At 39.1% G+C, this 24,029-nt stretch overlaps 3 protein-coding genes across 11 annotated transcripts; 2 read left to right on the forward strand and 1 right to left on the reverse strand.

Moving 5' to 3' along the window:
- Positions 1–262: 262 nt before the first annotated feature.
- csde1 (cold shock domain containing E1, RNA-binding) lies at positions 263–16,942 on the forward strand. 9 transcript variants are annotated; one of them, XM_073867886.1, is made up of 23 exons: positions 263–420; positions 2,613–3,351; positions 3,986–4,260; positions 5,217–5,399; positions 6,028–6,226; positions 6,362–6,528; positions 8,234–8,320; positions 8,489–8,586; positions 8,666–8,744; positions 9,071–9,199; positions 9,428–9,553; positions 9,650–9,865; positions 9,944–10,084; positions 10,181–10,354; positions 11,502–11,516; positions 11,966–12,076; positions 12,197–12,372; positions 12,463–12,575; positions 12,687–12,806; positions 12,944–13,122; positions 13,277–13,437; positions 15,164–15,299; positions 15,511–16,942. In XM_073867886.1, exons 3-23 carry the CDS (start codon positions 4,135–4,137, stop codon positions 15,556–15,558), a joined length of 2,784 nt encoding a protein of 927 aa, XP_073723987.1. In that variant the 5' UTR covers positions 263–420; positions 2,613–3,351; positions 3,986–4,134; the 3' UTR covers positions 15,559–16,942. The 9 variants fall into 9 exon arrangements, with proteins under 9 accessions (XP_073723987.1, XP_073723988.1, XP_073723991.1 ...); XM_073867887.1 differs by having other exon boundaries at positions 11,969–12,076; XM_073867890.1 differs by having other exon boundaries at positions 6,362–6,471.
- Positions 16,943–17,477: 535 nt separating this feature from the next.
- On the reverse strand, positions 17,478–20,279 carry LOC129414051 (uncharacterized). Its single transcript, XM_055167932.2, has 2 exons — positions 19,819–20,279; positions 17,478–19,106 (listed from the first exon to the last, which is right to left on the reverse strand). The coding sequence occupies exons 1-2, from the start codon at positions 19,919–19,921 to the stop codon at positions 17,794–17,796; spliced, it is 1,416 nt and encodes a 471-aa protein (XP_055023907.2). The 5' UTR covers positions 19,922–20,279; the 3' UTR covers positions 17,478–17,793.
- An 830-nt stretch (positions 20,280–21,109) lies between these two features.
- apex2 (APEX nuclease (apurinic/apyrimidinic endonuclease) 2) lies at positions 21,110–23,919 on the forward strand. The gene is made up of 6 exons (XM_055168059.2): positions 21,110–21,300; positions 21,442–21,525; positions 21,686–21,866; positions 21,967–22,110; positions 22,536–22,605; positions 22,687–23,919. Exons 1-6 carry the CDS (start codon positions 21,186–21,188, stop codon positions 23,791–23,793), a joined length of 1,701 nt encoding a protein of 566 aa, XP_055024034.2. The 5' UTR covers positions 21,110–21,185; the 3' UTR covers positions 23,794–23,919.
- Positions 23,920–24,029: the final 110 nt, after the last annotated feature.

The raw sequence follows: 24,029 nt of genomic DNA on the forward strand, positions 1-24,029 counted from the left end.
TAATGTGGTGTGAAGTACTACTCAAAACGATACCATGGACACAATTAAAAGCGTAAGGTATTATAGTACAAAAAATGTCTTACTGGTCAATTTTGAATCAAATACAGTAACACGGCATTGTGCACAATAGGCTATTGGATAAAATTATGTTTTACACACAAAACTACATCCATAAATGCGTGGCTCTGGTAACTGAATAAATCTGAGCAAGCAGGCAATAAAAAATGAGGTTAGGGCTTGGCACAGCAGCAGAGACACACTTATAAAAATGACATTATGCCAAATGTGACCCTTAACCCAGTTGCGTGTGTCCCACAGCTCCCGGTGTGCTGTGAAATATCGCGAGAAATCGCAAATCTCACTACGTAATGTGCCGTGCTGCTTATGGCGGCGCTGGTGACAGTGCTGAAAGCTGTTGGGGTGAGTTTTTCTTTAAATGTACAGATGTTACTTAAGTTTTGCACGGTTATTTTACCGTGTTGTGTTTTGCTACTTGTGTTTAGGTTAGTGTCTATAAAAATCCAGTGTGTTTTAACAGTTAAACGGTCTAGGGTGGGGACGGCGTTTCCTCTGCGTGTGCTGTAAGTTAGCGGGTTAGCATGCTAGTCCGGTCTGTAGGCACATTTGGTATATTTACGGCAAATACTAAACTTAAATGACCAGACTTATATTTACATTAGATGTTTCACAGCGTGCCGTCACGGGACTTTAAGACGAATCGCTTTTGATAGAGATGACGAGACGGTGTGAGGCAAAGTAACGGAGGCCCAGTGTGACCCGACAGCCACCGTGTGTCTTTGTTGTCGGGCTGAGTGATTATTTTAAGCCCGACTGCATCAGAACTGTCCTGTTTTATAAACACACACTCACACATTCGCTTGTTATGGCTTCAGTTAGTTTAAAAATTAGCTTTCTTTTTAACAGGAATTAGTCTTTAACAAATCTGCTTTCATTAAAGTAGTTTACACCCCAAACGAGACAATAATAATTCTCTAATTTGGATCAGCTTCAATCCACACGCTTGGTATTTAACCACTTTTATCTTGTGCAGTACCGTGTATTCGAGTTGTCTTTGACACAGGCCGTGATTTGTTTTTTTTTTGTCTGGATGAACTCCAGGTGGATCCGCTCCCAGCTGTTGCTCAAGCACTGTTGTTGCGTCACTTCACCCCATGTCCTCATTTTATATTGCAAAACAACTACAGAGTGCCGTTTAATAGGCGTTTTGCTTTTGTTAACGAACAACTGTCATTTCCATGTACTGTTGGTTCTTGATTTGTATATTTGAGTCAAGCATAGCTGAGGCCCACGCGCTCTCGCAGCGCGTCTACGTCACACCTACTGTTCCCATAAAATTCCAAATCGCTTTAAGAGGAGATAAATATTGTCCTTCAGAGTACACGCAGTTCTCAAACATCTTTGTAAAGTTGTTTGAATGATATAAAGTTACTACCCAACATAGTCTGTGTATAACGATGGTTATTTTTCCCTGAATATACGTTGTTAAATTAGTTCAGTTGGTAGAGCATTGCATTGGTAGCACAAGGGAACGCACATACTGAGAATCACTGCATTTATCCAGAGTGATTTAAAGCATCCGGCAAATGTCAGTGTCTTAATTTTTGTCTTCTAAGTTATGGGCAGAATTGGATTCCCGGTGATGTGGAATTATCCTGAAATATTGTCACCCCCACGTTTCATTTTGCAAAGACATTTTTGCAAAATTTCATATGCTTCTATTCAAAACGACTATTTATTTCAGTATGTGTGCTTTCTGACACTGAACCCATGACCTTTGTGTTGCCAACTCTATATTCTACCCACTGAGCCATAAAAACACTCCAATATTTCATCATTCAAGCAAGTCATGAGAATATCAATCTCTTTGATCCCTCCATTTCATATGTAATGGAGTGGAGAGAAGTGAATGATTGGCATGCTGGATATCCGCAGTTGTTGACTGCTTGAATTTAGTGTATACCATAAATACTCAACCAGCCAACTGCTGGTCAAGCCAAGACTTGTTGATCCTCAGCTTGTGTTTGTTCGTTCAGCTGCCCTTGCTGCCTTTACAGACCACTGAACCAAACTTTATTTTTAGGTATGGGCATCAACAGGACGATAACACTGTTTTAACAATATTAAGGGATCATAAAAGGGATATGACTGGGTGGTATTATTGAGTTTTGTTATTGTATTTGTATTTTCCCTAGCAGGATATGCATAAATAAAAAATGCATAAATGAAAATGGGATGAGATGATATGACCCTTAGCCTCTTCAAATTTTATTTTTCATTGTATGATGTTTCAATAAAGGTAATTTGTATATCTCACGTGAGGCTGCATGTAGACATGTATTGTACTTTGTCAAATATACAGAATATTTATCATATATCAATCTGATAAATACTACAATGTGATTTTGGTCTATATCGCCCCCTTTTACGACCAGGCAGCATTGACCAAAATCTTATCATAGCTTTGGGATGAATGACCATATATGATAAATATCCCATTATTAATGCTGCTGTAAAATATTGTTTTGCCACTTTAGACAGGTTGTATTTTTTATGAAATATGTCTGATCTGCTGTTTTTTCTTCCCCAAACAGTATGAAGTGAAACAGATTTGATTTTTGTACCATCTGAAACCTACTTCAAGTTCAGATCATCAATCGGTCAGAAGAAACATCAACAAAATTAACGAACATCCCCAAATTGACCCAGCGGTACAACAACTCTGAAGACGAGACGAAGACCTGCACTGCTACAAAGAGAAAATTAAAGCAACACGAAACAACCAAACGACCAAACCAAAGATTTAAGAAACAGAACCAGGCCGCAACTAGCGAAGCAACCCACCATCATCGTTAACGGCGAAGGCGAGACCTGATCTGAAACAAGAAGTTTGTGCCTACTCAACAGCTTTGATAAAGCACACGTCCCAACGCTGCACCAAGCCCTTCTCATCCTCCCCGCACCTCTTCCTCCTCCGGGGTGCGGAGAGGGCTGCTGTCTGCTAGTCTTTTTTCATTTTTGACCTTTTCTTTCTGTCAGTTTCAGACAGAGTCCCTCCCTCGAATTTTCTCCCTGCATTTGTGTTCGTTCACTTTTCCAAGAGCAGCGTTTATACACCTGCACTTGCCTTTTATTCGAATATTTTTTTGTTTTGACTTTTTGTCCTTTTTTGCAACTTTTGTAATTAAACGTGTGCCTGGAAGCTAAAGCTTACAGGGGTGTGTGTGCGTGCGCGTGTGAACGGAGTCTGAAGCATCGTTTCAGTGTTTTGATCAAAGTGATTTCATCAAATTCGGTCCAAATCATTACAGCCTTCCAAGACAACAGAACAAGGTAAGCCATGACAAACACCTAACGTTTGGTTGACTTGTATTCATTAACAATGTAAAAGTGCAAAAATAAGCTAGTTGTTCATGATGTTTAAGTCATGCTGTTTCTTAAGTTAACTGTTGGGAGAGGTTCATTAACCATTTTCCAAAGTCCAGTGTGCTAAATATTCAACCTCATCAGTGACTTATCTTTAAATGTTCCTTATTTGTCAGCAACTCGGTTTACTTTTTCTTAGAGTTTACAGCTAGCATGTTGGCCCCAATATGTTGTTTGTGGTCAAATGTCTAAATGCTGCCTACGTGAACAGCTCACCAGGTTTTATTTCAAGACTGTAGAGACAGGCAATATTAAGAAGATTATAAAATCTTATCAAAACCTTCAACATTATTAATGGCTTAAGGACTTTTTTATGCCACCAAATCCCTGCAACACTCCAAATTTGTGCCGTGACTGAAAGAGTTCGTTAATATCTGATTTAAGTCTACTTTTTGTGAAGAGGAAGCAAACTTTCATGTCTGTAGGGTCCTCACCAACCCACAGCCCTTGACTGGCCCTTAATGTGCTGCATTGTTCACTGGTTGTTCTTGTTGCCTCTCCCACAGTTTTCACCCCCTTCCCTCCTTTCTTCACTTCGCAGAAATCCAGAGGTGTTTTGTTTGGTACGTAACGAAAAGGAGAAGGGAAAGTGAAGGGACGAGCTGCCACACATCAACTGAAATTTTAAAAGCTTGCGCAATCCGATCAATCTCAAGTGTAGTAGATTTGGCCACTGTTTATGGGAGAATTATGGGTAGTCCCTGGAAAGGTTTTGTCGAGTTTACCTTGCCGGCGTCACCACCTGCAGCGTTCGTTAGTGCTGACCTGAACAGCACGTCACCCGTCGGGCTCAGCCTGTCACCCTACGGCCGATCCGTAAGTGCCTTGACATCCGTCCTCCACCTCACTTCGCCTCTCCCGCCCCTCTCAACGCTATTCCTTTCCTCCATCATCCTGATCAGCAGGCTTGGAGGCTGGCCTCGATCACTTGCCGTAGACAAGGTCAGAGAGGAGGCAGAGCAGGAACGGTGATATGCCGTTGGAAGACTGATATAGCGACTATTGGATATATAAAAGTAGCTCAGTTGGTGGAGCATTGTGTTAGCAATGCACCGGTTGTAGATTTGATTCCCAGGGATCATCTGCCAGATGCATATCTGTAAAGTGGTTTAATCCTACGCTTTCCGATTAGAAATTTTAGTCTTTAGTTTTCTTTAAAAAAACAGCGACAAATTAAACCTTGATTGTGTAATAAATGGTTACTGTATTAGGCCATCTTAGATGTCTACAGTTTCATGTGCGTTTATCAGTCTTGGGCATAACCATTATTGAACCGTATTTGAAGGATTTATGTGTGATAGTTCGGTATCTATGCCACAGAGTGGTCGAGGCTGGTCAAGTCTGTTTCATCTAACCATTTGCTGTTACCATGTAGAAATCCCATTTCTAGTTGCTTCATCCAACTAACACATCATTGTGATTTTCCTCGAGCATGTCTACCAGCACAGGGCAGTGGATTTTAAAGTTACACTGTGCAATGCAGATTTGCGTCAGTTTAAATACCTGAACAAACGCAAAATGAGCTGTAGTCATTAATTTCAGGAATGAGTGAAAGTGAAAACATGACATTAAACTACTTCTAATAGTTAGTGGTGATGATACTTTCCATCACCTTAACAAAAGAAACAAGGGATATTGCTATATCTGTCCTTTAACATCATTTAGGGAGTCCATGGCCTCTGAAACATTTAATTCTAGCATTTCACAGAGAACAGTCTGCGCTGATAAGTTAATTTTTTATTTATATATAAATCTAATACCCTATCCCCCAGTGCCCCACTTCCTCCTACCCTCATCTGAAGATGGAGCTCCCGGAGGTCCCTGATACCCCAGTTGCTGCCCCCACCCCTTCCACCTCAAGCCAGCCAATCCCTCGCTCTGCCTCAGTTTCATGTCATACTTCCCGTGCAGCAGGGGGCAAAAAGCAAAAACGAACACCCCTGTACCAGCGATCTGTAAGTGGGCATGATGGGACAATGTGTGCCCAGTCCCTTTGAACTAGTGTGTGCTGGCCCAATGGTCCCTACTGACAAGAGATCACCTATCCTATTAACAGCATGCCTTATAGGTTTGAGTTAAGCAAATTTAGTTTTTTGACCACATGCCTGCTGATTTTTCACACATAATTTTTCACACAAAGTTTGCTGTTTGATGTCCACAGAAAGGCCAAGTTTTAGCCAAGAATGTAACAATTGAGTATGTGTGTCGCCTAATATGTGACTAGATGCTTGTTTAATGCATGATAATTAAACTAGAAAATTTATATGAAATGATTGGAGGTTGTAATGTGTGCGTGCTTCAGTTACATATGATAAACCTGCACAAAACTAAAGCTAAACTTTGACTTCAAACTGAAAACCAGCATTAACAAACCATAGCAAAAATAGATGTGTGAGATATGTCTGCTGACCATGTTTTGTACTTTCAATATTTCCTTTAATTGCAAATATTTGTTAAATATAGAAGTTTCCAATTTCATCCCATTTTATCATTTCCACACATACATTCTTAAGATCTGTTGAGGTCCGGTTGGATGTCTGAAAACATTGCATGGTTGAAATGTTCTCACTTTTTTCTCCACAGATGAGTTTTGATCCTAGTCTGCTGCATAGTAACGGTCATAGTGGTTTTGCAAACGGGACCGGCATGGGCATCCGGGAGACAGGCGTGGTAGAGAAACTGTTGGCATCGTACGGATTCATTCAATGCTCTGAGAGACAAGCCCGCCTCTTCTTTCACTGCTCGCAGTACAACGGCAACCTGCAAGAGCTTAAAGTTGGAGGTAAGGGTGGCAACACCTTGGAGAAAGGCTGGAAAAACACTACCAGGATATTTTCTGCATTGCAGTGCAATCCTCCTATTGTTAATGCAAGAGTCGACTTATTCACTTAATTGTTTGTCCCACCCCTTTTTTTAGATGATGTGGAGTTTGAGGTGTCGTCTGATAGACGCACCGGCAAGCCAATCGCGGTGAAGCTGGTAAAAATCAAGGCAGAAATGTTGCCAGAAGAGCGAATCTCTGGGCAGGTGGGCCCTGACTTGCACGCCTCTCCCTTAACTGTGCTGCATGGTTTTATTCATCCAGTTAAGGAACACGTTTTACTTTCATGTTTTTCGTCTTTGTCCCATTAATGTGAGTGTTGGGGTTTCAAGCTCATTTTTAATCCATGCTGACCTGGTCGATCGGATCACAAGGGGACAAGGATAATGGTGGAAATGGTGTGAAAGTTTTGAGCTCGTCCACTTTCGACCACATTCAGAGGTAGTCGAAAACCCATAGATCATCCTCTCAGGACAAAAGCAGTCAAAAGTGGATGAAAGAAACTAAAACACCAGGTGTGAGCGGACAGGTCTCTCTCTATCTCTCTCGTCTACTTGTGATCCGATTGACCACAATGCATCTTAAAGGGATAGTTCACCCAAAAATGAGAATTCTGTCGTAATTTACTCACCCTCGTGTTGTTCTAGACCTGTATCAATTTCTTTTTTTCTGATAAACACCAAATCTGGGGAAAAATTCAAAGCCCTTGGAAGTTTTTGAAAATATACATAGATACAGGGCATTGAAAGTGCTTGAATCTATTTCATGCGAGAAGTTTTCTGGGGAAAAAATCCATATAATTCCCTGTGTAGTGTAGGATAATATCATACAAATTCTAGACTTTTTAAGCACATGTGCTAAACTGTTCGCTTTAAATGTTTATATTTTCTGTATGCGAATGTTGATTCATACCAAAACTTTTTTGCATAGTTGTGTTTGACACATGAAAACGTCTCGGGTTACGTATGTAACTGTTGTTCCCTGAGAAGGGAACGAGACGCTGCGTCTCCCTTCCCATACTTTCTGCATCCTTGTAACCCTGTTTTTGGCAATATTTCAGATAGCGATATACTTCCTGGCTCCCGCGTCACCCTGTCTTTGTCGTTAAGCCTCACCATTGAATTTGATATACACATTCAGACACACTTACCTCTGGAGGCGTCCCTAAAGTGTCACCGCAGTGACGCAGCGCGAGTTCCGTACTGTAACAATGTATCTTAAAAGATAACACTATGTAACCATGCTCTCACTTGAAATGTGTCCCCACATTTAGTTTTAATTTAATTTGAGGGTTTTGGACCTGGAAAGTCCTTGAATTTGAAGTTAACTAAGGTGTGGGAACCCTGACCAAAGGCATTTTGATATGATGCGCACAAACTGGTGGAAACCACTGACTTCCATAGTAGGAAAAACAAATCCTATGGAATTTAGTGGGAACTGTCAACATATTTTATCAATATTTTCATTTATCACAATGCTTCCTTTGTGTTCATCAGAAAAAGATTCATATTTTCGCGTCTAAAATAACAAGTTTAAATGATGACAGAATTTTCATTTTTGTGTGAAGTATTCTTTTAATACCAGGTATAAATGTGGCCTGACAGTTGCTTACTGCTGGGCTCTTTAACTAATCTTTAACAAAGATTTTTTGTGGGTTCACAATGAGCTTGGTTGTCTGTGTTTTGTTGTTGGGGGATTCCTCATCTTCATTTATATAGCATTTGATGACAAAAATAAACTAAGTTATCTTCTATTTAATTCTCTGCTTAAGTTTAGTAGATGTAAGACTGGTTTCTTGAACACTGTATGTAAATTAAGTTTTGAAGCTTTTTGATTGGTAATATTATTTTAGGGTCAGGGATTGTCTAACATCTGTGTTTAGGAACCTTCTGTTAGATTTAAGTTAGGTGATCATGTCACACTTAGTCTCTAACCTCATCTACATGTCTGCATGGTCACTTTCTTTAGGTAGTGTCAGCTATCCCTTCTCACCTGGATGGGAAGTCAGCACCTGGCCAGGTGCCCACAGGCAGTGTGTGTTACGAGAGGAATGGGGTCAGTGGCTTTCTCCTATGCATTAATATACAAATGTTTGTTATTATCACAATACTATAATTTGATATTTTGCCACTGCTATTTTCTAATCAAAATACCAATTTGTATTTGTACAAAAGCACTTTTAACAAATAAGCATTTTTTTAAGTTGTTTTAATCTTCTCACAGGAAGTGTTTTATTTGACCTACACCCCTGAGGATGTGGAAGGAAATGTTACATTAGATACTGGAGATAAAGTCAGCTTTTACATGGAAACCAACAAGCAGTAAGTTTATTTATAAATAGTCGTTAAAGGTGAAATGTAAGAGTTACAATGACTGAGATTTATTGTATTTTTATTTCAGTACTGGTGCTGTTAGTGCCCACAACATTGTGTTGAAGAATAAACAGTCAAGATGTCAGGGAGTGGTTTGTGCTACCAAGGTATGAATCAGAATTTCTTTTTTTGTTAGTACTACTAAATAAAGCAACTATTATGTAAAAAAAGAAAACTAAATTGCAAATGCTTTTAGATCGCTGTATAAATGCCTTTATCATCTGAAGATCTGTTAACGAAGAAAGCACTATAAACATCCAAACTGACCTTCAACTTACAACATCACATTTGTAATGTATTGACTGACTGCCCCCTGGAAACCAAAAAGTGTCACCTACTGTACTATAAATGTAGTAATTGGTGCATGTAGTCACAAAGATGCATTCATATGTATTTGCAACTGTATGTTGAATGCTGTTATTGTGTTTTGAAGGAGGCCTTTGGATTCATTGAACGTGGGGATGTGGTGAAGGAGATTTTCTTTCACTACAGTGAGTTTAAAGGAGATCTGGAGGCCCTACAGGCTGGAGATGACGTGGAATTCACCATCAAAGAAAGAAACGTAAGCATCCTTGGGAGAATAAATGACATCTAAAAGCATTCAGTTGAACAGCCCTCGTTCTTGAATTCAATAGGATATAATTTAAGTATTTTGAAATTCTAAAAATTACTGAAAGCAATTTTTCTTTATTGTTTACCTTTCAAGTACCAGTCATGAGATGCATTGTGTTTTCAAGTAGCTTTATGTAGACGCTGTGCCCTAAAGCTTTTGTTTCTGATTGACACACAGGGAAAGGAAGTGGCTACGGATGTAAGACTGTTGCCTCAGGGAACTGTCATATTTGAGGACATCAGTATTGAAACTTTTGAAGGGACTGTCGCCAAGATTATTCCCAAAGCCCCCTCCAAGAATCAGGTTTGTGTTTAAAGCTCTTGTCATTGCATTCCCATGTAGTTGTGTTAATGTCTGGTTGTTTAAAATGAATAACCCTTCACATTTTGTCTTGCTCAGAACGACCCTCTGCCTGGGCGAATCAGTGCCCGAATTAATTTCACTGACAAAGAGCTGCTATTTGGGGAAAAGGACACCAAGTCCAAAGTTACGCTGCTGGAGGGAGACCACGTCCAGTTTAATATTTCCACCGACCGCCGAGACAAACTGGAGAGGGCGACAAATATCGATATCCTCCCCGACACCTTCCATTTCACCAAGGAGACTCGTGAAATGGTATGAATAAAAAGCCTTATGGCAAGCCTGCTGGTCAGTTTTTCTGTCTTTCTGTCTAATATCAGCTGTCTTTTGCAGGGAGTGATCGCTGCCATGCGTGAAGGTTTTGGCTTCATCAAGTGCGTGGACCGTGATGCTCGAATGTTCTTCCATTTCAGTGAGGTGCTGGAGGAGAGTCAGCTGCACATTTCTGATGAAGTGGAATTCACCGTTGTCCCTGTGAGTTCCTAGACATCTCTAAACCTAAATAGACTTCCTTGTTTATACCCTTTTTGTTTTGTTGTATCCAGTTCTAATAAATCAAACCTTCACCAGGATATGCTGTCTGCGCAGAGGAACCATGCCGTGAGGATCAAAAAGCTACCCAAGGGCACAGTGTCATTCCACACTCAATCTGAGCTACGTTTTGTGGGGCTTTTAGAGAAAGAAGCTGTGCCTGCCATCACCAGTACCACCAAGAACTCCAGCCCCAGCAAGGGCAAAGAGAAGGTGTGTTGGCTTTATACTTTGAGTATCCATAGGCTTATACTAAATTTGTAGGCATATTTCTTCATAGGTACAAATATAGAAGCAAAAGATCTTCAGGAGATTTAAGTTGTCACACACGATGCTTGCAAATTTCACTGAACATATTTTAAAAAATTGACTAAATAAGAATTCTTCCTTTCTTTTAACAAGCTCTTAATGTTTTTCTGCCCTTTCAATTTTCTGATGTTCTTTCCTGTTTTCTTCCTTGTTTTTGAACATGCTCCTCCTCATTAGAAAAAAGACAAGGTAGGCTGCTGTTCTCTGCATGCTGCCTCTCCTCCACAGTGTAGACCGTTTATTCATCAATTCATAGAGCAGGAGTCTTTAACTTAGAGGACACGTCGACTTTTTGGGACTTTAGCTCATTCACTGTATCCCCCAGAGTTAGATAAGTCCATACATACCTTTTTCATCTCCGAGTGTGCCGTAACTCTGTCTGACGCGCCCACCGCTGTCCTGGCTTGGCACGGGGACTGGAGGTGGATGGCTTCAGCTGGCATGCTTTCTCCCAATAAGTGACAAATAATAAAGCTACTTGGGCGGAGTGATTAGCGAAACTCTGAGCGAACTCTCTGCTCCTCACCACGGAGCTTCTCAGGTGCCCCGAGCAAATCACTCCGCTCAAGTAGCAGTGCTTCGCCTTCTGAGAATATAGTTCCCAGTATGTATACGGTTAAAAGATGGTTGTGTTATATGACCTTGTTATTTGTACGTGCTGTGAATATACAAATCACAACATATAAATAGGAAAATGTTGGTGGTGTTTTGTCACTTATTGGGAGCAGTATGCTGGCTGGAGCCATTTGCTTCCAGTCTTTGTGATGAACTGGGCTGGCTGTGGGTGCGTCAGAGTTGCGGGACACACTGAGATAAAAAGGTGGTAGTAGTAGTAGTGAATAAGCTAAAGTCCCAAAAAGTCTCTGTGTTCCTTTAAGACAATGATAAAGAGGCATGTGTATCAAGAGTAGCCAGGATGTGGTTTAGTCTGTTGCCATTATTTTGGTACAGTTTTATTTAATTTGCTTGCATACGTCTGCCAATTGAACACACACCCTGATTATAGAAATCACAGATGTCATTATCCTTTTTCTATTTTCTTTTATTAAAGGCTAAAGTTGAAAAGGTCAGTTTGTTTTGTCATGCCTGTTTGACTTAAAGGCTATTGACATTGATTTAACATCTTAAAGTCATAAATGTTAACCTAACAATCATGCCAACTCAACTAAGCTCTGGCACTCAGTGAATGCATGATGACTCAATCATCAAGCAATGTCTGTGTTTGCCTCTTATTCACATGTGAATGCCAAATCTCAATAAGCCATTTCCTTTAGGTTTTTGCTCAGCAAAGTCAGGTTTGCAGAATTTCTTACTCAAACAAGTGCTCACTTTTGCAGTCACTTGCATCTTCAGTTGTTGTTAATAATAACATGCTTTGTTGTTGATAATCAAGTAGACTGACATCCATCACATGCATATAATTGTGTTTGCCTACTGCTAGGTCCGGTCACTAAACAGAAACTCAAAATTTAGGATTTAATGTCAGAAGTTACATAAGTGTATATCTGTTTTCAGCAGGATGCAGAGGAAGGCTTGATTACATATGAAGATGAAGGAGAAAAGCAATCTATTCCCTACCATGTTAAAGACTTGGATGGAGGCATTTACCCACAGCTTGGAGATAAGGTACTTTTGGAGAGCTTTGGTCTTTCTTGGTGGTGCATGAAGCCTACTTAAAAATTTAAATATGTATGATTTTGGAGAGATGTAATAAATCAGTGTAAATGTGTGCACTATGTCCACTAGGTGGAGTTCTCCATCAGTGAAGTGAAACGCACTGGACAGCAAAGTGCAGTATCCATCAAGGTCCTTAATCGTTCTGTTGGCACCAAGAGGCTTCTGGGATACATAGCCACACTGAAGGATAACTTTGGTTTTATAGAGACTGCCAATCATGATCAGGAGATCTTCTTTCACTACAGGTAATGGATGTTTATCTTAGGTTCTGATTCATTATAATTCTCCCTCTTGTTCTGTATCGTTTCATTTTGTATTGTGTTCTGTGTATACAGTGAGGTTTGTGGGGATGTGGATAACCTGGACCTGGGCGATACAGTGGAATACACACTGTCCAAAGGCAAAGGAAACAAAATAAGTGCAGAGAAAGTCACCAAAGTTGCTGCTGGTATGTTTCTTTTTCCTGTGTTTTTCTCGCTATATCATGGAATAAGCTATTTATATCAGCTTTAATATAAATACTAATTTGTACATGTCTGTGTCTGTCTGTCTCCAACAGTGAATGGAGTGGGAGAGGATGTCAGTAATATAGTGTTCCTTGGAAAGGTGGTTCGGCCCCTGCGCAGTGTGGACCCTTCTCAGACTGACTATCAAGGCCTCATTGAGGTCACAGAGGACGGTGAGTGATGCAAGCTCTTGGCCTGGCAAACTATCATTGAGTGCATGTCCAGTTTACTTAATTTTTATCCCCTCATATCTCAAGTCATGTGTAACACTTAATAATTTAATTTGGTTTTCTGATTAATCCTTTATCAGGCTCCAGTAAGGGTCAGAGTTATCCCTTTGGCATCGTTGGTATGGCCAATAAAGGTGACTGTCTCCAGAAGGGTGAAATGGTGAAGTTTCAGTTGAGTACAGTGGCCCAGACAGGACAAACGATGGCCTGTAACATCATGCCTCAGCGCAGAGCTCTGGTTGAGTGCGTCAAAGACCAGGTATTGATACACATCCACTGTTGATTTAATGATCCACAAAACAGAAAAATGCTTAGTGAAAAAAATCTGTTGATACATGGGTGAGTTTTGTGCCATGTTGAATCTATTGGGATGAAAACTGTGTCTGAGTATGGTCTGATTTTTGTGTCTTCAGTTTGGATTCATCACGTATGAGGTTGGAGAAAGCAAGAAGCTGTTTTTCCATGTAAAGGAGGTGCAGGATGGGCTGGAACTGCAGGCCGGAGACGAAGTGGAATTTGCTGTCATCTTTAACCAACGCACAGGCAAATGTAGTGCCTGCAATGTCCGCAGAGTCAGTGAGATTACTGGACTTGCATTTCTTTAGGATTTTGTACACAAACCTAGTCGATTCTGGGATTTAAAATGTATATTTGAAGAGTTTGGTTCCAAAACGTGATAAACGTCATTTAAAAAAAAATTGTTACCGCCAAAATCAATATTGTATCAGGTCAGTATTTAAAAAGTAAATTCTTAATTTTACGCAAAATCCAATATCAGTTATTCTGTCATCTTTTTTTCCCAAAACGCGATAAACGCCACTTTGACTTTAAATTACTTTCTTGGTATTTTTGTCTTGTTTTCAGTAGAGATATCTAATAATTCTTAAATCAAGATGTATTTTCTTGATTAGCAAAATGACCTAAGTAAATAAGTGTAGTTTTTAGACAAAAATATACAATTTAAGTGAATTTGTTTTTTAAAAAAAAAGCAGAATTATCTGCCAATGGGTTAAGAAAATTTTGCTTAAATTAAGTGTTTCAGAAAAAAGAAAACTTATTTTTAGATTTTTTTTCTTCTCACTCCATTGGCAGATATTTTTGCTCGTCTTAAGCTTAATTATACTTAAATTGTATATTTTTTGTCTATAAACTACACTTATTTTCTTAGGTCATTTTGCTTTCTTAATTTAAGAATTTAAAAGAATTTTTAGATATTTCTACTGAAAACAAGACAAAAATACTAAGCCATTTTTTGCAGTGTGTAAACAACAATGGCGGCTTGTTGGATACACACGGAATTCTAGTTTTCCTCATCTACTTTTCCTCATCTACTTTGTACTTCGTGATCAACAAACACACAAAATAATACTTTTGATGGCATTGATAAACCTGTGGTGGTTTTCTGTGATGTGAAAGAAACGTAAGCCATCTAAATCGAATAATTTACGCGAGAGGCACTTGGGAGACGGAAAAATGTCGGCTGTTGCTTGTTCTCACGACAGCATCAAGCTTTTGTCATGGTAACACATTGACCCCAGGAGATCTTATGTAAAACTTTCCATTATTTAACTCTGTCAACGAACATCAAGCAGAACCAAAACATTTTACAGCTGATCGCTTTCAAAAAAGTTCAGAGGCAATGTCCCAAGGATGACAGCAGCAATGACAGTGTTTTTAATTACGACAAAGTAAATGTTTTGATTAATGTTTAGTCTACTAAATGAATATAACAGGGCAAAGATGAATGCAGATTTATATATTGATTAAATAGATTTATAGCATTTTGGAAAAAAAACTTGTCATGGATTTATTGCATTTTGTGGAAAAAATAATAAATTTTTATAATAAATCTTTGAAAATCAATTTATGGATTTGAGATTTTTGATGTTTTATAACCTACAGATGCTATGTGAACGTTTGTAACAAAAATCTTTTCATCACTTTCTTGGTATAATTTTTTTTTTTTTCAAAATGGATTTGTGTTTTGGAACCAAACTCTTAATTTAGTCTTGTAGTATATGGCGCACCAATCAGGATTTTCATGGCCGGTTCAGATTTTTTTCTTATGCCATATCTAATGCAAAATCTACTTTTACAAGGTGTTTCTTTCAGAGGCATATTTGTATTTCAGCTTTGTGTCTGTAACACAGAGCGTCTGAAATGCAAAAAATGGCTGGTTGTCCATCATGCATTAGAGCAAAAATCGTCTGGTTCTGATTTATGGTCCTTCGAAGGATGCATCTCTGTTATGGTACCACATTGCCAGTTTTGTTGCATTTTAATTTTAGTTTCCTTTTTTCCAGTGAGGGCCCTAAACTAGTAGCAACACCTCGACCTGACCGACTTGTCAATCGCTTGAAGAGCATCACTCTGGATGATACCAACGCCCCTCGTCTGGTCATTATCAGGCAACCACGTGGCCCAGACAATTCAAAGGTAAATCAAAGTTAATGTACAGTTTACATTTTCAGTCATTTTCTAGTTTATTGTTTCTTACATTGACTTGATATTGATTTTCAAACCCTGAATGCACATTTATAAAAGTACAATCTTAAAGTGGAATACAGAAAACTCTTCCTGCTCTTAGACAGGAGGCAAGATTTCAGACATTTTTTAGACCTGTTCTCATTGATTTTTTTTCACACAGGGCTTCAATGTAGAGAGAAAACCACGCCAACCTGGTGTTATTGACTGAGTACTGTTCACCCCTCTCCTCCTGAGTGTGGAGAAACACCTCGAGAAGAAAAGCAATCATAGAAGGACGGAGAAAAGGATTTGTGTGTGTGTGTGTCTCTCTCGCACTCAATTTCTCTCTTTCTCTCACCCACATACACAATTCACAGGTTAACAAATACATTAAGACTTGAAAATTAGCGTGTACGCACCCAAGTCCCTTTCTCTGTCCTTGCCCATGCTAAAGAAAATTCTCATCTCATTTGTCTTCATGGTATGTGTGCTGTTCTTGTGAGGTTGTAATTTTGAGGAAACCCCCACATGATGAGTGTGTTTGTTTAATGCATCACATGTTTGTTTGAAAATTTGTAAGGGTGTGATTGTTATGCAGAGGATGAGAGAGGAAAAGGGTTCGTAGTTCTCGCACACATTAAGTAAGAGGTGCGAGGCCTATTTCACCCGTTTTCATTTCTGCTTAAATTGAAATGCTGGGAATTCTGCACCTGCTGCCATGTGAGTGAGTTGTTGTTTTAAAACAGCTTTGCTTGTCTGTGTTTTTGACTTCTGTATTTTACTCTTCCTGTATCACTTGAATCATCTACCTTATTTTGAGTTCCTCACCCAAATATTTCTAGACTCTTGTGAGTGAAAACAACCTAGAACCTAGTTTATTTCTCACTCACTTGTTTCATACCCAATTCCATTTCTAGAGTAGGTTTTAATAACATGGATCTGAAAAATAAAATAAACAGTTTGGGTTCAAAACTTGTGTATGTTTTTTCTTTTGATTGTGAAAAAAATCTGTTTTTTAGGAGCAGTTTTAACTTTTGATTTCACACGTATTTTTAGGCAAGTGCAGAATTCCTAATGGCATCTTGTAGCCTGCAGTCCTTTAGATATAGATTTTTTTACTCTTTGCTCAAGTTTTTCTTTCCTCTCTATTTTGAGTTCTGTTTAAACTCAATGTCTGCTAATGAGTAAATTAAAGAAAAGGTGCCTAAATCACGCAAACCGAAAAAATGTAAAACCTCTATCTCTAAATGGCCACCAAAGTATAAAAGCAATTATGGTGGTTCCCTAAACAGAAAATACCGGTGTGCATCCCCATACCTGGGTTGAAATACACCCTTTTCATGTGTGCTTTTACTTGGGTGGATTTTTTTGAAAACCTGAATACATGCAAATATGTAACTTGACAAGTGGGGGAAACAACTAGGAATGTTAAAAAAAGAGCTGGAATTCAATTAAGTGGATAGACTTTTGCCGTGCTTCTTATGACACATGGAGCTGTTGCTATCATTATTTTTGGGAGCACTCTGGGTTTGTGTTGAACCTCATGGTTCTCCTATATACTTTTGTTAAAGGTCTTGAATGAAACAATTGAAATAAACATTTTATGAGAATCAGTGATGTGTTACTTTTCATTCTTTAATAGCATAATACGTAAAAAACAAATACAGGACCACATTGTTTCATCATTGCCATGGTGGTCGCCGTGATTTCACAAAGTAAGATGTGATCCTGGATCAACATTTCTTGTTGATTCTGGATCAACGTTTTAATCAAAGATACCCCAACCTACCCTTAACTCAAAACCTAACCATTTGTAAACCCTCAAATTAGTGTGAAATAATAGTTTGAGTATTTCTTAAAAGCCCCTAACCCAATCTGAAACCTAAAGCCCCGTTTCTCAATGTCAAGGATACTTCCTTGGCAGGACTAGTCCTTACAAGTCACAATGCTCCACTTAAGCATTCGGAGAACACGTTAAATGGATCAGGCTAGCAAGTGCACGTCGTTGCGTAATTGAAAGGTGTGTTTTCGGTGCTGCCCGCATAGGATTGATTGTGGGTGATTTCAACGCGTGAAGAGTGCGAAGGATACACATATGCATCCTTTCCTGTATATGGGATATTTCTCGAACGAAGGACTGGAACATTGGAACAGTCCTTCGACGGACGTCGATGATGTAGCATCCTCGAAATTCTGGCTTCCAAGGATCCTTTCTTGACATTGAGAAACGGCTCGAATCTAACATGCACACTAATCCTAATCCTGCAATCTGATAGGTTAATGAGAATGTTGATCCAGGATCAACAATGGTGTTGATCCAGGATCACATCTTACTTGGTGAAATCCCGTTCACCTTGCGGGTCTCCTCATGCAATGAAAAGTTCATAAACCACTGGGATTAAGTGAACGAGGTGGTGTTGAATAGAAATAGTTTCTATATACAAAACTGCAGTGTTTCATGTGCTTAAACTCTAGTGCTTCCCAGATGTATGGTGATTTCAGAACGATGCACTATTTTTGGTTTTGTCCCTGGTGTCTGATTTTGACTCTGTGACCATCGTGTCCACCATTCCCTCAGCTCTGCTGGTCCACTCGGTGGATGATGAGATATCTGGTTTGCAGAAACAAACACATATGGGACTTTGGAGTCGAGTGTCGTGACCACCTTTTCAATTTTACTGTCTCCACGTGATCCATCCACAGAGCTCTCTGTTTGTTTGATGCTTGGTTCATAATGGTTCAGTTCAGGATTTGGTGCGTCTGTTTGTCCAGTGGTGTTTTTTAGATCCATTGTTAGCACTTTGTGTTTGTATTCTTCTAATTGGGCTTTGCACTTGGCAGCTTCCTCTTTTATCTGAAAGAACTGCTGCTGCAGATCTCTCTCATAGCCCTCCTCTGCTTTCAGCTCATTTAGCCAAAACTTGAGCTGTTCTTCATCTTCTGACTCTGAAATCTGTCTGGCTGCTTCTTGCTTCTCAAGTGCACGAATCATCTGATCAGTTGAATCTATTTTCACCGTTAGTTCTTGCAGAGTTGTCTGCTGTTGGATGATCTGTCTCCTTAATGCTACTATCTCCTCACTGTCAGTTTCAGGACTGCTCATCTGAACCTGAGCCACCGGAGGTTTTCCGGTTGTGATGGTCTTCAAATCCTTCTCTGCACCTTTTCTCGCCTCTTCCTCTTTACTTTCCGATAAGGGACTGTCATCATTGCATCTACCACGGTTCCCAAGGCAACTGATCAAAGGCTGATGTGCGACTCTATTTTTATCTTTTTTGTCCTTTCCCTGTGATACCCCAGAGGCTGAGGAACTCTTGGCTGATTTTAGAGATGTGCTGTCTGAGTGACCATTTCCTTTATTGCCCTCCTTGTCTTTTCCCTTATCTCGTCCTAATGGTTGTTTCCCGCCTCTGCCCAAGTTTTCCAGCCAGCCCCATGCTTCCTCCATAAGGGTCAGGGACTTCCTCTTGGGTCTCTTTGGTTCCTCGGGGGGCGGCTCCGAGTTGAGGCAGAGATGTGATAGTGGTGGAAGACTCTGGCGGTGGAGGGCGAGTATCCCGCTGCCTCTACGGACCCTCCCCGCTCCTTCTGCACGCCTCATTTGGGCCCTGGGCATTGGTTCTTCCCCAAGGGACGGACCGATATGTTTCAGAATGAGCTGGACTTCCTTAGCTTGCTCACCATATTTTTCTAAAGACTCCAGGAGCCTTTCATCTGGAGTTACGTTACGTTCATATTCTTTGAACTTCTCTCTCATAGTATATCGTCCAGTGCGACCTAAAAGCGAAAATATTACAAATTTAACTTGATCTTGTTCTGGTTAAGGCATTTTTTTGTTTTGTTTAATATTTAGTATTTCCATAAAATTCTTTAAGAGTCTATAGCAGGGGTGCGCATTCCTGGTCCTGGAGGGCCACTGTCCTGCAAAGTTTAGCTCCAACCCTAATCAAACACACCTAAAAATCGAATCAAAAGCTGCAGGATTACTTGGAAATGGCATTTAGGTGTTTTGATTAGGGTTGGAGCTAAACTTTGCAGGACAGTGGCCCTCCAGGACCAGGAATGCCCACCCCTGGTCTATAGTAATATTTAATTATAGTAATTTTATGTTTTTTAGTCTTAATCATTGCTGCTACTGTATATGGGTGTTGCTAGTATACTCTAAAAAACAATGGTGATAAATAATACAAAAAATATTAATCATATGGGAACCATTTTTAGTGCTACAGAGCACCTATAGAGCACCTCTGAAGAACCATAAGTGGAGCTAAAGCATGACTACAGCACCACTTATGGTTCAACTTAGCACAATATGGTTCTTTACAGGTGCTACACAGCTTCTTCATAGGTGATGTTTGGCACTGAAAATGGTTCCCCTATCATAGCGAGCCAGTGAACCAATTTAAGTAGTTTTAGCACAATTTTTTAATGCAATAATTATGCAATAATTGTTTTCTGAATTTGTGAAACACATAAAAGATTTACTTACCGACTGCCTGTGCTAAAGCGATGACCACCTCCTGACATGTTGTTTTTTCAGTGACTCCACAAACAATGCGCTGGACTCCTTCAACATAGACCTTTACCTCCATCCTAAAGGAGAAATATCCCCATTCACTGCAGACTATTAATGCTTATTTCCAAATGTCAAGTTTTAGAGCATCTGTTATGAAGAAAATAAACCAACCAAAAATAATCCACCACCATTTATATTTAACAGAAATATAAAAATTGTAATGTTCCTTATGTCCATGATATTTACAGCAGTCTGTAATCTGATATGAGCACTTATTGGTTGTAATATAAATATTTTAAGAATGATATATTTATCAAATTAAGTAGTACATAAATGAATAAATTAAAATAAATAAATATTTAGTTTTACACATAATCAAATTTCTAGATTAATTATGGAAGATGTTCTGTACCTGTTCTGCTGATGACCACAAGATTTTTTTTCAAGATTTTTTTCAAGTATCCCACTGTAACTCACTTTGGATAAAAGAGCAAATGCATAAATATAAATGTAGTTCTTTTAGATGAAATAAGACCTGTAGCAATATCCTTGCATTTATGTGAGGTGCAGCGGTGTATATGTTGTCTTGTATATTGAAAGTCTTCTTGTCATCCTTGACTTAGCTGAACATTTACAACCCTTCCCTTCAGTAAACACTCAGATCAGCATGATAAGACAAAGTTGCCTGCAGACATTGGCGTGTGAGTGTTTGTGTCTGGTGCATGATTTCCCAAGACAAGATTTGTATGCTAATTATTTTGAAAACATGTTTACAATGGATTTACACAAGCATCTTAATCATGCTTTGCCTACTTTCAAGTGTCTTCAAATTTCTGTTTAAAATGAATAGGCATCATAAAGTGACATAAAATCTTTACATTATATTTTTGTCAATACATTTAATTGTGAATTTTTTTTCCAGGAATAACACCATGCTAACTGTTTTTCTTGGTTTTTTTATATTTTCTGAAGAAATATTATATGTACATGGGGTTCTTAATGTACACAGCACATATTCAACAGGTGTTTATTTTATAAATGTGGAGATTTTTTTACTTATTTTTACATTTATATTAAAAAATATTGAGATTTTCAGATATTAGAGGGATAAAATATGATCATAACATGATATAATACTACAATATAATACGTATATGCATTAAATAAATATTTTATAAAACTATGCTGCTAAACATTCCATAATTTTATCATTTTAACCTCAATGCAAAAAATCGTGGGGGCTTTTATTTTGAAAAACGTTATATTTCCGCTTCAAAGATCATCTGCATAGGGCTTGCTGTTGTTTATTCATGTCGTTCGACGTTGTTTGACAGATAAACATGAAGATTGTAACATGGAACATAAATGGCATACGAACATTTAAAAGTGGCATCAAGAAAATTCTGGATTCATTTGATGCTGATATAATATGCGCCCAAGAGACTAAAGTTACACGTGAGTGTTGAAACGCGGGATTTGTAATCGTGTCTGAAAATGCTATGATGCTCTCTGCATAATCATGAATTACAATACAATCTCCATATTTGAAGATTTGATATCTTAAACAATATCGGCTTTTGTATGTATTTTTTCTAGGTGACTTGCTCGATGAAAAGACGGCGATTGTTGACGGCTACAATTCATACTTTAGTTTTAGCCGTGGACGAAGTGGATACTCGGGTAAACCATTTTATAGTTTCATAGGCTTATCAATTAGACAACATGTGCTTATTGAATCAAAGTCAGTAAAGTATTTAATTCGATTTAAAATCTGGTCCATAATATTTAGATCAAAATCTGCGCGACGTTTTATAATCAGTTTCTTTTTTACCATGGTCAGGTGTTGTAACCTACTGTAAAGATAGTGCTGCACCATTCCTGGCAGAGGAAGGATTGACAGGTCTTCTCAACACTAATGAAGAGGCTGTGGGTTGCTATAGTGACCAGCTTGAGTTTTCAAGTGAAGAGTTGCTGGCACTAGACAATGAGGGAAGGGCTGTCATCACTCAGCATCACTTCATGTATGTTTAATGCTGATGTTGTCTACCATGATTTTATATTTCTACTGATGTTTTCTGAATGCATTTGGTATTTTTAGGATGTTTTATGTTTTTCTCATAGTGGTGCAGATGGACCACAAAAGCTGACTGTGATAAATGTTTACTGTCCACGTGCCGATCCAGAGAAACCTGAGCGAAAACACTACAAGATCCAGTTTTATAAGCTCCTCCAAAGCAGAGCAGAAGCCATCTTGAGCTCAGGGAGGTGAGAAGGAGAGAGCACAACTTATGACTTTTATTTTAAATTTAATAACAAATGCAGTGATCTTAGTTAAAACACACACACGTGACGTGACCCTGTATGTTAAAACCCAGGCATTTTTAGTGACTGATAAAGTCATCCTATATAATGCAAAGAAAATATAACCTTGATCTATATTTAATATTGGGCGAGTAAGGCCATTGCAAAAATTACAAGCAATGTGAATTCAATTGAGTGATTAAACTTTGATGCTCCATGTCTCATCATTAGCCTGCATTTCACAGAAGATGTCACATATATTGGCATGTTTTGTATCCAATATATTTTTTTAGAGATTAAAAAATACCAAACTTCTGTTTTTTAAAAAAAATCACATCTAAGATTCATATTTTGTTTTGCCTGATCAATGCGTATTTGCTTCCCATCAGTCATGTCATCGTTTTAGGGGATGTGAACACTTCTCATCGACCCATAGACCACTGTGACCCAGATGACGTGGTGAGCCCTTTATCCATGTTTCTCCATTATCTTCTCTTTTAAGATGCTACAAACCCAATAGTATTTTTTAATGTCTTGTAGGATAACTTTGAGGATAACCCTGGGAGAAAGTGGCTGGACCATTTCCTGTTTGGATCATCAGAAAATGGTGACTGTGAAGAAGAATTCGAAGACGTCTCACACAAATCTGCCTCTGGTGGCAAGTTTGTTGACACCTTCCGCCATTTCCACCCAGAGCGCACTGATGCCTTCACGTGCTGGTCCACAATGACTGGTGCCAGGCAGACCAATTACGGCACACGTATTGACTACATCTTCTCCAGTCGCTTTTTGGTGGAAAACATTTTCAGTGGAGTGGACATTATGCCTGAAGTAGAAGGATCTGATCACTGTCCCGTATGGGCACGGCTAAGCTGTACCCTCCTGCCAAGTCCCAAGTACCCACCTCTATGCACACGTCACATGCCAGAATTTGCTGGCAGACAGCAAAAACTTTCACGCTTCCTTGTCAAAGTTTCAGACGGGAGGCTTCCTGGATCACAGGAGGCTGGGGAGATTCGTGAAAACTTGATTCCTGTGGTAAAGGAGAACAATATTTTTAAGAAGAGACCTGCAGATAGAGAGGCAGAGACCACTGGGAACAAACCTAAAAGAAGCAAGCAAACAAAAACAGAAAGTAAACCCAAAGGCAACCTTTTAAGTTTTTTTAAGCCTAAGCAAACAATATTTAACACTGCCACTTCAACCGTAAACCCAAAACAAGCAGAATGTCCTAAACATGAACCCAGCACTGAAAGCTCAGGGTGTCAGATCACTCATGCGAGGCTCAATGATGAAACAGACTGCAATACAACCCAGACCAGAAGCCGCCCCAGTGGTGTGGAGGAGGACACGCATGTTTCCATGGTAATGGAGAAAGAGATTAAAAAACAGGATCAACAAGACAAAGAAGCTACACGTGTAGAGAACTGTAGGAAGGGACCATCTAGCTTTTGGAAAGAGATATTACATGGGCCCCCTCAGCCCCCTCCATGCAAGTCACACAATGAGCCCTGTGTTCTTCGGACTGTAAAAAAAGCAGGACCTAATTTAGGCCGTCAGTTTTTTGTATGTGCCCGTCCACAAGGTCATGCCTCCAATCCTCAGGCCAGATGTAATTTTTTTGCCTGGGTTGATAAAGGGAAGTAGATTAACTATATGCATACTGTTTTAGTGTTTTTTTGTATTTGTTTGTATTATATGTATATTATTTTACACATAGAAATAGAATATAAAAGTTATCGTACTGTACAAATAAAACGATTTTCCAACATGTTTTTTTTTGTGCATTTCATTATTTTACCAATTTGTGCCCTTTTGTCCTCTTCATTTTATCCTTAGATACTGAGTGTAAATTTAGTTATTTTGTTCTGGTGGGCACATTT

This window comes from Misgurnus anguillicaudatus, chromosome 5 (genome assembly GCF_027580225.2).
Source record: "Misgurnus anguillicaudatus chromosome 5, ASM2758022v2, whole genome shotgun sequence".
NCBI classification, from domain to species: Eukaryota; Metazoa; Chordata; class Actinopteri; order Cypriniformes; family Cobitidae; genus Misgurnus; species Misgurnus anguillicaudatus.

What these genes read in the sequence shown, in the direction of transcription:
- apex2 (XM_055168059.2), top strand. Translation starts at nt 21,186, where the DNA reads ATGAAGATTGTAACATGGAACATAAATGGCATACGAACATTTAAAAGT. An exon ending in CCAAGAGACTAAAGTTACAC is followed by an intron (nt 21,301 to 21,441) that starts GTGAGTGTTGAA and finishes TATTTTTTCTAG; the next exon opens with GTGACTTGCTCGATGAAAAG. An exon ending in GCCATCTTGAGCTCAGGGAG is followed by an intron (nt 22,111 to 22,535) that starts GTGAGAAGGAGA and finishes GCTTCCCATCAG; the next exon opens with TCATGTCATCGTTTTAGGGG.
- csde1 (XM_073867886.1), top strand. Translation starts at nt 4,135, where the DNA reads ATGGGTAGTCCCTGGAAAGGTTTTGTCGAGTTTACCTTGCCGGCGTCA. An exon ending in TGTGTTACGAGAGGAATGGG is followed by an intron (nt 8,321 to 8,488) that starts GTCAGTGGCTTT and finishes ATCTTCTCACAG; the next exon opens with GAAGTGTTTTATTTGACCTA. An exon ending in GAGTGGTTTGTGCTACCAAG is followed by an intron (nt 8,745 to 9,070) that starts GTATGAATCAGA and finishes TGTGTTTTGAAG; the next exon opens with GAGGCCTTTGGATTCATTGA.
- LOC129414051 (XM_055167932.2), bottom strand. Translation starts at nt 19,921, where the DNA reads ATGGAGGTAAAGGTCTATGTTGAAGGAGTCCAGCGCATTGTTTGTGGA. An exon ending in CGCTTTAGCACAGGCAGTCG is followed by an intron (nt 19,107 to 19,818) that starts GTAAGTAAATCT and finishes TTTCGCTTTTAG; the next exon opens with GTCGCACTGGACGATATACT.